General features: G+C 31.2%; 1 protein-coding gene across 1 annotated transcript; it reads right to left on the bottom strand.

The window, feature by feature from the left end:
* Positions 1 to 710: 710 nt before the first annotated feature.
* On the bottom strand, positions 711 to 11,910 carry LOC133205573 (uncharacterized). The gene is made up of 3 exons (XM_061341412.1): positions 11,706 to 11,910; positions 1,264 to 1,433; positions 711 to 1,090 (listed from the first exon to the last, which is right to left on the bottom strand). The coding sequence occupies exons 1-3, from the start codon at positions 11,771 to 11,773 to the stop codon at positions 792 to 794; spliced, it is 537 nt and encodes a 178-aa protein (XP_061197396.1). The 5' UTR covers positions 11,774 to 11,910; the 3' UTR covers positions 711 to 791.
* Between the last annotated feature and the right edge of the window lie 2,463 nt (positions 11,911 to 14,373).

The following is a 14,373-nucleotide window of genomic DNA, read 5'->3' as shown; positions in this document are numbered from 1 at the left end:
GAATTTCTGATATAAGCTACAGAAAAATTCTATAATGAAATCTATATTTGCAATTTTTTTGTCCAAGACATACCGGTAGTTTCATAGAATGCAACATTGAACAAACGTATCAGTGTCTAATCAATACCTAATAAATTAGGTGCCTTAAAACTTTTTCCGAGTAGTATATGTTTCAGTTTTTGTTAAGTATATTATGTATTGTTGTACTGTATATATACATGTATTTCAAGATATGACATTTAGTCCTAAATTCGTTAAGTTACTTAAGTGTACATAATTTACTAAATTATACCCATGTACCAAATATAATCAAAATAGTTTTAGATGATTTGAAAATTTAATTTTATACTTTAAAATTCCAACAAAAACTATACATTGATAAACATAATCTACATGCATATTCTGCAAGAAAAACAAACAAACAAAAATACACCATGGCTAGAAACTAGAAAGGATGATACATGTATAACACCATAATTCCAAGACCGTTTTACAATCATGTCAAATTCCTAGAACAGCTAGAGATTTTAAAGTATTTACATGTATACCTACTACAGAAAACGTACGTTTGCCAATTTTCAGTTATTATGAAATTTTCTGTAAATATTTGTGAGAAAATATGCGTGTCAAAGAAAGTATTCCTCTTCAAACAAAACGAAAACAAAACTCGACGAAATATACCAGAGATCCAGTGATATAGATCTACTACAACAACTTTAACATTAAATTAAAAGAAAAATATTATGCAATGAATGGATTGCAAGATGTAGAAAGTCTTCACAAAGTTGAAACTATAAATCAAACAGGGGTTTATCGCCATAGTAACCAGCTGCTGCTTTAGCTCGGATTAAGTCCCCTGCGTATTTTATTTCATTGGAGAGTGGACCCACCGGAAGTTGGGGTTTGTTTGCTCTACTATCCCTGAAAGGTGACGGTTTGAATCTTTCTCCAATTGGAAGAGGGAGAAAGTTTTCCAGTGGTCCATTATAATCATAAACAGGTCTGTTTTTCCGTGCTTCTTGTATGATGCGTTGAAGTCTTTCCACCTCACGAATAGCGCTCTGTCGTGATGAATAAGGCCACCATGGGTCTGTGAAGAAATTTTCATACTAAACAAAAAATGCGATAATTGAATATTATTTACAATTGATGCTACCATAAACTGCCATGATATTTTCACTGAAAACTCAATTCATTAACACTATGTTTTTGTATATGAATATTTTCCAGATTTGCTGATAAGAATGTAATTCGCCTAATTACCTAAAGCCACTCTGTTTGTAAACTGTGGAAAACGAGTCTGTTGTCTTCTTATAAAATTAGTGGAAACATTGTTCACTAATCTTCTTTGTGTTCTTCTAAATGGTATGTTTCGATTCGTGTAGGGAAAGAGTGAGACAGTCTGTCCGGCGATGCATTCTACCAGGAGGAGTCTGAAATGATACAGTATTCTTATTAACCCAATAGCTAGGATAACTTGAATAGAGGAAGAGAGTTGTACATAAAGTTAATGAGTTGATGCTAGCCTGTTTTTTTGTTTTTTTTTTTTTTTAATTCTGTTACAAAAATACTTTTTAAATATCCAGAGACCTTCAAAGATGAATTCACATAAGATTATTATTAATTTATGACTTATTTATTTGGGAAGGATTCGATTTGCCATTTATTGTGTAAATAACTTAATGCGTTTGTTTGTTCTTGTTGATATTTATTATTTTATTCTATTACGGTATAATTCAGGTCATTGATTACATTTACGTATTTATTTTTATGCACTGTTAACTTGTCTCGGGTCTTATAAAATGCAAGTGAAACATGTAATTGTATAGTTCCTATGTTTGAAACAATAAATTGTTTTGAAGGTTTCTAAAGTAATTAAGTGACTAATGACATCATACATTCTTACATTGATGAATACCAGGTGTGGTGTGTACTGCTTATCGATGGCTACTCATTCGTCTTGTTGCGATCTAAATGTCCTCTACAAACCTCAATGGTTTCCTGGTATTAGCTAATATAGATTCCCCTACACCGATTTTCTTCCTTCTAGAGATGTGTGTGTCTTTGTGTTCAGTTAAATGGTCTAGTGACCTTGCTTAAATTCAGGGCTTGGAACATTAATTCCCATATGCACCAATCTCCTTGAACTCAATTTATCAATTTTGTTTACAAGAAAAACAAAACCTGTATGTTTCTTCTTTTAAAAAAACTCGATTTTACATGGTAATCAATATTTTGAAGATTGTGTAGTAATTTTATGGGAAAATTAGAGGGTTTTGTGAACATATAATGTTATTATAACATTTATATATATGACTTGCATATTTCTTTGAAAAGCAGTTATTATATCATAGATTGAAGACTTATTAATCAACGTAAAATCATTTTTTTCGTTTCGTGGTACAAAGATGAACTTCAGAGCCGTTGGGTGGAGTTCATGGTAACAGGAACATTTTTTCAATTTGATTAATATATTATTTGAAAATGTATAAATATTAAAAATCAAGAAGGTTTATCAAAGGATAAATCGCTGTTTTTAGATGTGACACGAATTATTTCATATATGGATTTTTACTGACCATAAACGTTAAGAGCCAACTAACTACTAAATCTTCTGTGAAAAATGTGCATGCTAGGGTACCCCAGGGCTCTGTCCTTGGTCCTCTCTTATTTTTAATATATGTGAATGATGTAGCCGAAAACATGATATCTGATTGCAGACTATTTGCAGACGATAATTCTTTACAAAAAAGCTCGAGTGACGTGCGCCTCATTGAACATCATCTAAATCATGATTTAAAAATTCTGGATGAGTGGTCCAAAAAATGGATATTGAAATTTAATCCAAGTAAAACAAAAGTATTATTTTTCAGCTTAAAAAATACAAACCAGTTACCTGAATTATTTTTTGGAGACTGTCAGTTTGAATATGTATCACAACCTAAACATCTAGGAGTTATTTTTTCATCTAAATTAGGTTGGTCTGATTAGGTTGGTCTGGTTGGTCTGATTAGGTTGGTCTGATTACCTTGATAGTATTGTTAGTAAAGGCTGCAAAAAACTAGGACTTTAAAAAAAAACTTAAATTTTCAGTGTCTAGAGATACGTTATCCAAACTTTACATTTCCTTTATTCGACCACAACTTGAGTATGCATCTGAAGTTTGGTCAGGATGTTCGCTGGCAGATATTGATAAACTTGAAAAGCTTCAACTGGCCGTCGCAAGAATAGTGACAGGTCTTTCAGTATTAGCATCGAGAAACTCATTGTATATTGAAACAGGTTGGGAACCTCTTGTAATAAGAAGAGACAAAGCCAAACTTTTAACAATGTTTAAAATCCACAACAACCTAGCTCCTGATTACTTAAAAATAGGGATGTCAATTTTGTCAATAATTCGTATTCGAATATTCAATGAAAGTATTCGAATATATTCGAATATTCGATAAAATAAATAAAATCTGTTTTATTTTAAATATGCATCATCCTACTCTCATGAAAGGTTTAGCGTAGGTATACTTCCATCTGAAGTAAAATTGTATGAAGACTTTTGTATACGTAGGTGTAAAATAAGAAATTCCATTTTATATTTGTCATTGATTGAAATAAATAATTGATTAAAATGTAGAAAAGTATAATTTCAACAAATGAAACGTGTATTTATAGTAGTCCCACCTGAGGAACCAGTCGTCTCACAAAAGGTAAGATAGCCGTAACGGTATACTGTTCAGATTTCAATACGTGTAATAAATTACAATTATCTGCCTGATAAGAGATATGATTATAATCTTTGATACAATGTAAACAAATATTTCCATAGACAATTTTCCTAGGTAATTAACTATTTTCCCGATAATGAATATAAATTATGTACAACCCGAGATAATCAAGTAATTTACGCATTTATTCTGAAATTAAGCCCTTTACAATATTAATTACAGATTAATTCTATCGGACATTCATTCAATGATCAATTAATTTTATTTTGATAAGTATACTTTTCACGCCTTTCAGATATTCTTAGATTTCATTTGTTGTCCTCGATTCTTGATCCGATCGTATCTAACTAATAAAAACTATGAAAGTACGTTTTGTATTATACATAAAGCATTATTGTACAATTCTTTATAACACCTTACTCAAAACAAAATACATCTAATTTAGAAGATTTATAAGATAAGAAAGTAGTGAAAGAAATCAGTCGATGGAAATTGATCGCTAGTAAATTAAACAGGGATAATTCCAGCACTGTTCTAATCAAAATTTATTAATCACAGTACTTCTTTTTATGAAATCTGAAAAACACTGAATATTCGAATCTTAAATTCATATTCGAATATCAACTCATCGAATGAATATTCGAATGTTCGAATATTCGTTGCCATCCCTACTTAAAAAACATTGTACCTATGGTTAGAAACACTGTTTCAAATTACAATACTCGAAATTCATTTGATTATTCCTTACCAAAATGCAGGCTTGAATTATTCAACAAATCATTTGTCCCCGATACTATTCGCAAATTATGGAATTCACTGAGCAACGAAACAAGAGATATAACTTCAATAGGAATTTTTAAAAGAAAATTGAAGAATAATAATGATAGGCCTCCCTAGTATTTTTCATATGGCAGAAGGTATCTGAACATTTTACATACAAAATTAAGACACAGTTGTATTTTAAATTATGATCTGCATAGATGTAATATCATAACGAATCCAAATTGTTCATGTGGAATGAAAGAGGGTAGTCATCATTTTTTCTTTGTGTGTAGAAAATATTTCGAACCTAGACATTTAATGATGAATGCATTACTTGTAATTCATAATGTAAAAATGATTAATGTGCATAAATTGCTATGGGGAGATGATTCCTTATCTTCGCAGGAAAATGAAAAAAATATTTGGTATTGTTCAAAAATTTATTCAGGATACGGGTCGTTTTAATTAACACTTATTTGTATTATCTCTACAGAAATTACTATATTTTGATGATAATAACATTGTAATTATTATCACCATTATGATTAATTGATATTATTTCATTATTCATAAAACTATATATATATATATATATATATATATATATATATATATATATATATATATATATATATATATATATATATATATATATATATATATATATTATTGTAAATCTTTGTAAATGTTGTATGGCTATTCAGATTTTATGTATGGGAGAGGACTATCTAAGTTTTTAGAACTTGTGTCTAATCCCTTTGACATATTGTCAACAAAATATGTTCAAAACAAAAAAAAAAAAACTAAATTGTATGACAAAAGAAAACACCAGCTTTTCTATCGTCAGTTTTCCTTATTTATGTAGTAATATTCCGCTGTCACCTGCATATGGCATTTATGTCTCCCAACTTATTCGATACTCAAGAGCATGCTCCGAATACGATCAATTTTTAAACCGAGACAGGCTATTGATAGATAAGTTGATGTTAAAGGAATTTCAACAACCTCGTTTAATGTCAGAATTTCGAAAATTCTATGGTCGTTATAATGACCTTGTTCGCAAATGTAACCTATCACTGGGTCGTATTTTGATTAACATATTTCATACCAATTGTAAGGCCTTTGTCTTTATACTAAATTTGACCACGGATTACTCCGTCTACCTGATCAATACATAGGGCTCACGGCGGGTGTGACCGGTGGACAGGAGATGCTTACTCCTCCTGGGCACCTGATCTCACCTCTGAAATTTCTGGGGCTTCGTGTTTTATGCGCTATTCGCAGATTTGTATTGTTTGTATTGTTTATTTTTTTTTTTTATATCGATCACTCTTCTTTATCTTCACCTTTTTCATTAAGACATTTACGTAAATTTCATTCAGTTCGAACTTTTTCGAGACCGAGTTAAAATTCGTGGGAATTGTTTCTATACTCCCCATCGTCGCAATGAGGTCGTTCAAATAAATCAAGGAAACAGACTTTACTTACAACGTGTAAGTGTGATACTAATTTGTCAAAATTATCCATTCATTTTTTATGTTTTTTAGTATTTTCCGGGTTGTAGTGTACCATTGCTCCGAATTCTATCGTCGATCAGCGTGTGGTCACGGCCATCCATCAATATCTGACAGACAATTTTGTTCAATGTTATGTCCTAATTCTTCAAACTATTCTGATGTGTTTAAAATGAATGAGTATGATTTAATTGTTTTCATGTGGATGATCTGTTACCTGTAGTATAAAATACTTAATGCAGATTGATAGAGACAATGACTGAACATTGTTTAGTAGAGTAAGAAGTGTTAGTCGATTTTATTAGAGACCATAATCAATTTATTGCAGTTAAATTTTACGAGAGAGAGAAGGAGAGCGGTGACAGTATTTTAGTGTTACCTTTGCATACGACAAATTTAACAGTGAATAATAAAGCAATAAATTACAGCTGACAAATGCATACTGTGGAGGATAAGGATTTTCAATGTTTTGTACAAGTAGTTGATATATAATTTATGTACATGTATATAATTGGAACAGGGTTTTTTAAAATATTTTCTAGGGTGCTTTTTTATAATTTATAAACATATTTTATTGTGTTAATTACAACTTACAAGTTCCTTTCCTGATGTTAAATGAAATATTAATTAAATCTTCCAGATTCACTTTTAAATTTATTAACTGCTGGAAAAATGAAGCACTTCGTATCATACAATAAAGTGTCACTACCCCAAAGCAACAGAATGATGTGTGTCTATTAAGATTATTTCTTCAAGTCTTTAAAAAGTTTGTCTCAGAGATTGTTTCTTGCATTTATGTATCTCCTACAAACGAAGAAAAATGATGGAACATCCTCATTCTGACCCTAAGTACAACTAGGAGAAGCAATAATATTTCGCCTGTATATAGATTAAAATTTAGTGATTCGGTGATGTTTTAATTTGTTGTGTATAATAATGATAGTTCAATTACCAAATAAAGAATATTTTGGAGATTTAGTAATTCAGTAATATTTTCCTTGAATATATTAAAAGAAGTTGCTTCTCTAACTTCTAATTTGAGTGAGTTCCATTTTGTTCGAAAAGTGTCGAGTACGAAGGATTTTTTGTAGAGTTCTACTCTGCTGTTTGGAACCTTATAATCTTCACTGGTTCGTGTATTATACAATAAAACATTTTAAGGGGAATAATCTTCCTTAAGTACTCAGGTACTTGATTAGTATGAATTTGAACACAGTTATTAAATTAGCAGTATGACGACGATTGACAAGAGGTTCCCAGCCTGTTTCATAGATTCTTACGATGCTAAAATTGGTAAACCTGTTCCAATTCTTGTGGCACTTAACTAAACTTTTTCTAACTTGTTCATGTTAAATTACAACCGACCCATACCAAGAAAGCATATTTAAGAACTGGTCTAATGAATAAGATATACATTTTAGACATTTTTTTCCGCCAAGAGTAAATTTGAGTTTCTTTAAGAGGATAATTCTTTTGTATGCATACTCCGTATACCTGATCAATATGTAAGGCTCACGGCGGTTGTGACGGTCAACAGGGGGTGCTTACTCCTCCTGGGCACCTGATCCCACCTTTGGTGTTTACAGGGGTCCGTGTTTTTTGCCTTGTTCGCATTTCGTTTTTGTGACTGGATTTGTGAGATTAATCACTTTTTTCACCTTTTACACTTACTATATTACTGATATATTCAGACCACCCAAATCTTGAGAGAAAAAAAGTAACGATGACGATGGGTTAAAACATAATCCAGTTGATATCCTTGAAAATATAATTGGAGAAATTCTTCTATATATTTTCTTTGCCTTTGTGAAAAATAGCTTTTGTTTTAGGTGGAGATTGAGGTTGATATTAATGAAGATGCTTGAGATTCTAATTGACAATTATTATCTTTGTAGTTTTCGGAGATTAGATCGTCAAACCATCTGTTGGAATTCCCATGGGTTCTAATTTTGCACCATTAATACCAGACCTGTTTTTGTATTAAGCAGAATTAATTCAAAAACGTCTACATGAAAAGAAGAAGTCTTTCTGCGGCGTTCAATTCGACATTTAGATATTTATCAATTATTAATATTCTTTCCTACGTTGATTCGATATAATCCTTGAACTCGAAATTAAAAAAAACGCTACAGAGACTGACACGTCGGTTTCATGTTTGGATATTTTACTAGAGAAAGACATTGCTGGCAAAATAACAGCCAAACTTTATGATAAACGTGATGACTTCAACTTTTCTATCGTCAATTTCCCTTATTTAAAGAGCAATATACCACTACCGCCTGCATATTGAGCTATGTTGATTCGCTGGGCATTTTCTACGTACAATTTTTAAAACGAGACAGGCTATTGATAAATAAGCAGATGATATATGAATATCAGCAATCTCGTTTAAAGTCAACATTTCGTAAATTCCATGGTCGATACAATTACCTTGTTTGTTGTTGAATCGAATGTTGACTGGCTTTTTTCAAACATATTGTTTGTTAGGCCATGATTTTCACACTGAATTATTTACGGATTTTTCCATTTACTCAATCATGACAACAAGCACGCGGCGGGTGTGGCCGGTCGACAGGGGATGCTTACTACTCCATTGCACCTGCCAACTCTGTTTTCAGAGATCCGTGTTGACAATTTGTATTGTTTATATGGATTTTGAGCAAGATCGCTGTTCGTTATCTTCACATTCAGGTAATCTACAGAGTAATAACGTTTGGTTGCTACATCAGTAATATGAATAAGAAATAAAAGTGGTCCTAATACTGACCCTTGCGGTACACCAGCATTGGTACATAAACTTGACGAAGGCGTTTTTTAAACATTATCATTTGAGATCTGTTACAAAAATAATTGTAAACCATTGTAAAAGATTTTCATTGATACAATTAGTTTCAAGTTAAAAAATTAAGCTTCATGTCACACTTTATCAAACATTCTTGATAAAGCGCAGAAAATCATACAACACATTTTCCGAATCTTCAATACTTTTAACAATGTTGTAATATGTTCTAACAGCTGAAAAACTGTAGAGTGATCTGATTTAAATAAAAACTAGCCTGGTATCTGGTATTTGTAAAATAATTTTTTTTTAATGAAAAAATTATTTTTATGTTTAATTTTTTTCTTTAGTGCAACTTAGAAGAGAAACTGGACTGTAATTACTAGCAATAGATAGGTCTTCCTTCTGGTAGCGATACATGAGCTATTTTTAAAAAGAGTTTTGATGTAGTAAAAGTATATTTTTTTAATATTCGACGAAATATTGTCTGGACCAATAGCCTTATTAACATGCAAGATCGAAATACCGAGTAATATCAGCAACCTTTTCTTCCTGTTTTTGAATACCAGAAATTTCTGCCTTTCATAAATAATAGTCTATTTGGAATTCATGAAAAATATTTATTGAATGTCAATTTTGTAATTATCCAAAAAGCTAAGCTAGATACTCTATTTTCTTAGTATTCCTATCTTGCTTTAACATTGAAAAAAAATTTCATCAACTTCTAATAAAATTTACTGTTCTTACAATTAACATTTAATGTGGATTCAATATTGTCATAGTAATTAGTTATTGCTTTGCGATAAATAGCATTAAATTCGTCCTTCATTAAGCTTTTATTGGTAAATTGTGATCAGATGTGATTCAGTAAAATAGAGTATGTCAAAATCAAGTACTTTTGTTTTTAAACACTGCTAACGTTCAAATGAATAATGTCAAAGACGTGGACTAAAGTATTTCCCGTGTTGACCTTGATATCACTATAAACAAGTAGAATAAACAAAAACTGGAGAAAAAAAGAAATTGTGAAAAACTGAATAACGACTTAGATGTTTCAAAAATAATGCGTAAAGACCAAAAATTGAAAACCTGAATATTTTGTAAACAGATGTAAGATTTACAACACCGACCATATCACTCTACAGGAAAAGTAAACGTTTTAGATACTAGTACTCGAGTGCTGATTGTTGAAACAATAAAAAAAATATGTCCCAAAAATCCTGTCAAAAGAGTGAAATAAATTCCATATCTATTGAGTTTTCCGTTTATTACATTTTCTTAATTCCATTTTCTGTTTGTTTCTTTCCAAGTCAAGGGTCTCTGATCCTCTCCGAAGCGGATCAGAATCCATTGACTTGGAAAGATGCTTTTACATATGGTTCTCTTTTTATTGAAATTCGAAACAGTATTGTGAGGTGAATACAAGACCACAAGAATGATGCTAAGGATGATAGGTTTGAACAATGAAAGAACCTAGATTTAACTTAATGTTATTTTCACATTAAGAAATAACACCTCTGTTATTTTCACACTACATCTGTGAAATATCGACTTTATTCAACTAATAAAAATCTGTATGTCACTGTTGAAACGTAACAAAATTGACTTAATTGCGTTTCAAAAATTCATTCTCTTAATTGATTTCGTTTGATTTTATTAAAACCTGTAAATTCTTTTGATTTATAATCGCAGTAAATCAACTGCATAAACCACATCTAATTACATATTTCAGTTGTCTTGATAGTAAACTGGAGCTGTATGGAACTTCAAGTACAGTCTGAATAAATGTCATTTCACGCACATGAAAAACTTTAAAGGCGTACAATGATATATGGGATATGTTAAACATATGTGGAAATTAAGTGATAAATCAAAAAAAAACCCTAGGAATGTTTATGCTTTTCATGTTCGGTATTGAAAAATGAAAAAAAAAATTAAAAGTTATCATGATGACTTACTCATTAACGGCGTGCTATCATAAAACACCACATTACACCGTTGTGCAGCAGGGACATCTAATAAGGCCTTTGCTTTCTATACTTAATGTTAACGTTTAACAAGTGTGTTTGACAAGAAATGAAAAGAAAATTGGTGTTTCTTTCGCGTCTCCTACATTAACCACAAGTAATGTTGGTGTTTACTATCCTTTGGCACATTACTTTGTACATACCTCCGGAAGTTAATTGAACATTAATTATTTATTTTGATAAATGGATGGACAGGTGAAAAACACGATGAATAATACATTTTCTTCTGTTTTTCATATGTTGTCCTATTCATAGATTTTTTTTTCCAGATATGAAGAATGTATGTGTTCTGTTGAAATTTTCTCCAATGTATTTTAATAGGGTACAAATACTGACCATGAGATTCCGTGAACTACTTGCACTATATCTAAAGAGTGCTCCCTCTTGTCCGAAATGACTGAGAAACTTTTACTATCAAAAGTTTCCTTTTTTTGTCGCTATTTAAAATAATGAACAATGTATGTAAAGTATACTAAAAGTTTTATATAAGATGGAGTCAGGGACGTATATACTAAGTATAAAAGTCCCTGGTGTAGTTTGATATGAAATAATTCTATGATGGGAACATTTCTAGTAAATGCAATTATACATATACTATGAATCTTATATTTCATTAATGTCGAATATCATGTTTAATATTCAAAGAATAATTTTTTTTAATTTGACATGAGGATCTTTTATAATGTTCCCTTGTTATATTTTCCTGTTTTGAATTAATTCATTTATGAGATAGTTAATGAGAGTTTTATGCACGGAACACCATGAATTCAAATACTAGTAAATAAATCTACAGCAGACAAAAATTAGGTGTGAAATAAAAATTGAGAATTAATATAGAAAAACAAAAGGTACATGTATATATTATAAATGTAGCTCAATGAACAATGTTCAATTAAATACTTACACAATGAGTGTTGTTGTAATGGTCCCCAGATACATGGTTGCCGTAATGTTACGGAGGGGAGTCGACATCCGATTTTTATGTCAAAACTTCTGATGTGTTTATGGTTAACGAATCGGAACGAAGGGCATATGGTCGACGCTTAACTGTCAATCACATTTCTTAGATGGATGAAGACGTTAAGTTCTTATCAGCTGAATTTAAAGAAAAAGAGATATTGCACGAAAAGAAAGCATTCCGAATGATGGTATTCGATACAGGTGTATACCACCGGTATTAATAAGCTTCCCGTCCTTACCGGAACATTCTTCTGTAGGCGATACACTTGGTAACTTGTGTTGCCCGATGGGGCTATAGTCGGGTCGAGATCATTAACGATGTGTCTGGATAATTAATTATCCTGCTCTAATGGTCAAAGGGTTTTCTGATTCATTGTCAATGGTCAACAAGTTTTCATCCATTTCAGATTGAATGTTATTGAATTACCCGGTATTTTTTTTTATCATCTTATTTAGTGTTATTTTCAATTTAAACAAAAACAAAATACACACATACACACCCTCACACACACACACAAACATGCACTAAGCAAGTCTTAACTTTATTTATAAATAGTAAGAGCATTATAATTTACATTTCTTGAAAATAATTAACAGAAGTGATTTTAAAGAAAAATGGTTCTTAATGGTGGTCGATTTACGTGTATATAACATTATTTTAAAGTTATATGGTCGTACAATGGAAACGGTTTTGTGGATAGCTAAAACATTAAAAATGTAGTAAACTAAGATTTAAAAAAAACATGAACGAAAGACAAATATATTTTATTAGGTTATTTAGGAAGTAAGTTTTTTTTTTATTTTTTTTTTTTAAATTCTAATACATCTAATTCTTTATGAAGAAATGCATCGATGCTTAACTGTGAAATTGGCGTCTTTTTTTATTATTATAAATGAATTAAACTGTAAATTATGCCATTTCTTAGGATCTACGTAAAATCTGGGTGGTTTGAGTCTCTTCTAATCAAAAGTCACATGGATAATCATTCCCAGCACATGGATCAGCATTGGCTAATGGTTTCTTTATTACGGGATCGTCAGACGTCACGCTGTCGTAGGAATATAAACAATATTCTACGTCAAAGAAATATCTTTTAAGGATTAAACCCCTCATGCTTCTTAACCTCAGATTTATGCATGTATCTAATACTTTGATTTCTATGTGACAAATAAGATTGATTATTGTTTTAAAATTTCGCTGGAGCTGTGAATCTCAGGTAACAATTTTTTTTTTTTGAAAAGTGCACAGGTGCTTGGGGACGGGAACCCCCACCCCCTTGTTCCGTACCCCAAAGGTTCTTTGACGTTTTTAAGTAAAATATTTTTCTATGACACATTCACAAAGTATTACAACAAAAAATCCAAAATATAACCTAAAACTAGCCTTTTATAAAAATTTGCACTCTCTGATACTAAAACAAAACGTTCTGTTTTAGTATCAGAGAGTGTGGATTTTTATAAAAGGAAAGTTTTAGGTATTATTTTGGGTTTTTCATGTATAACTTTGTAGCCATACGGGCTTGTCTTCTGGATTGCTAAATGTAAAAGAAAATTAATAAAATTTTGAATCTACTTTAAATACACTTAAAAAGTTGTTAATTAAAATAAAAATACTGACACTTTCAGAGTTCAGACAAGAAACACTCTTTGTATATATAGGTGTGGTACGTTTTTTAAAACATGGCATTTCTTGTCTGAAAGTGTCAGAATCTTTATTAATTTATTTTTTATTTTATTTTTTGCTTGTCAAGAAAATCCTTGGGTTTGATACGTTTGTGAAAGGAGGTTTTTTTTTTGGGGGGGGGGGTTGCTTGTCGAGAAATTTCTGCGTTGGAAATTTTTTTGACTGGGGTGGACCCCCCCCCCGCCACCCCCCACTGGAAAAAATTCCTGGATCCGCGCCTGAATACATATTATTATATTTATTGAACAGAGCGGATAAGATGTCCCTGTGATTGATTTTTTAATATTTAGACCAGTGCAACAAATATAATCGCGGAAAAAACAGTATTATTTGTAGCGGAGAAGCAGATTTTTTCCCGGAAAAGTAGTGTCGAATAGCAGAAAAGTGACGATATGCTAGCCTAGCCTTGGACGATATGCTAGTCTAGCCATACAAGGATTAATTCATGCAGTGCGTTTAATACAACATAGATATCTAACCTAGCAGCTAGGCTTGCTGCCACGATCTTGAACACAGTCCTAGTTTACATAGTTTAGTGCATTCTAAGTGATTGAACCACAATGTAATAAAATATGGTTTGGTGCGTTGTAAAGGACTGGACCACAATGTAAATTGTGGAAATTTTTACATTACGAAAGAGTCGCAATCATTCATTCACTCAAAATCTTCAATCAATTTAACTTCAGTAATCATAAGTAATGTACATTTTTACTATTTCAGAAAATTTGGCAACTATGACGATTCATTGCGCAGATAAATCAAGTTAAAATATTAATTCTGAAGGAAATATTTAAGTGAAAGTGAGATATCAAAATTTTAAAATTGTACATGTATCAATAGCTCACATGTTGCTGCCCTTTTCTTTATGCAGCATGTCCCTTTCGAGGAAAAAAATTAATTTATTCAACTGCAAACCACTACTATTTAT

This window comes from Saccostrea echinata, unplaced genomic scaffold, assembly GCF_033153115.1.
Source record: "Saccostrea echinata isolate AGI-Se365-2 ecotype Australia unplaced genomic scaffold, CSIRO_AGI_Sech_v1 ptg000054l, whole genome shotgun sequence".
Classification (NCBI taxonomy): domain Eukaryota; kingdom Metazoa; phylum Mollusca; class Bivalvia; order Ostreida; family Ostreidae; genus Saccostrea; species Saccostrea echinata.
The sequence above is the reverse complement of the archived record's forward strand: the minus strand, read 5'-3'. Positions and strand labels throughout refer to the sequence as shown.

What these genes read in the sequence shown, in the direction of transcription:
- LOC133205573 (XM_061341412.1), bottom strand. Translation starts at nt 11,773, where the DNA reads ATGTCGACTCCCCTCCGTAACATTACGGCAACCATGTATCTGGGGACC. An exon ending in ATTACAACAACACTCATTGT is followed by an intron (nt 1,434 to 11,705) that starts GTAAGTATTTAA and finishes GTATCATTTCAG; the next exon opens with ACTCCTCCTGGTAGAATGCA. An exon ending in TACAAACAGAGTGGCTTTAG is followed by an intron (nt 1,091 to 1,263) that starts GTAATTAGGCGA and finishes ATTTCTTCACAG; the next exon opens with ACCCATGGTGGCCTTATTCA.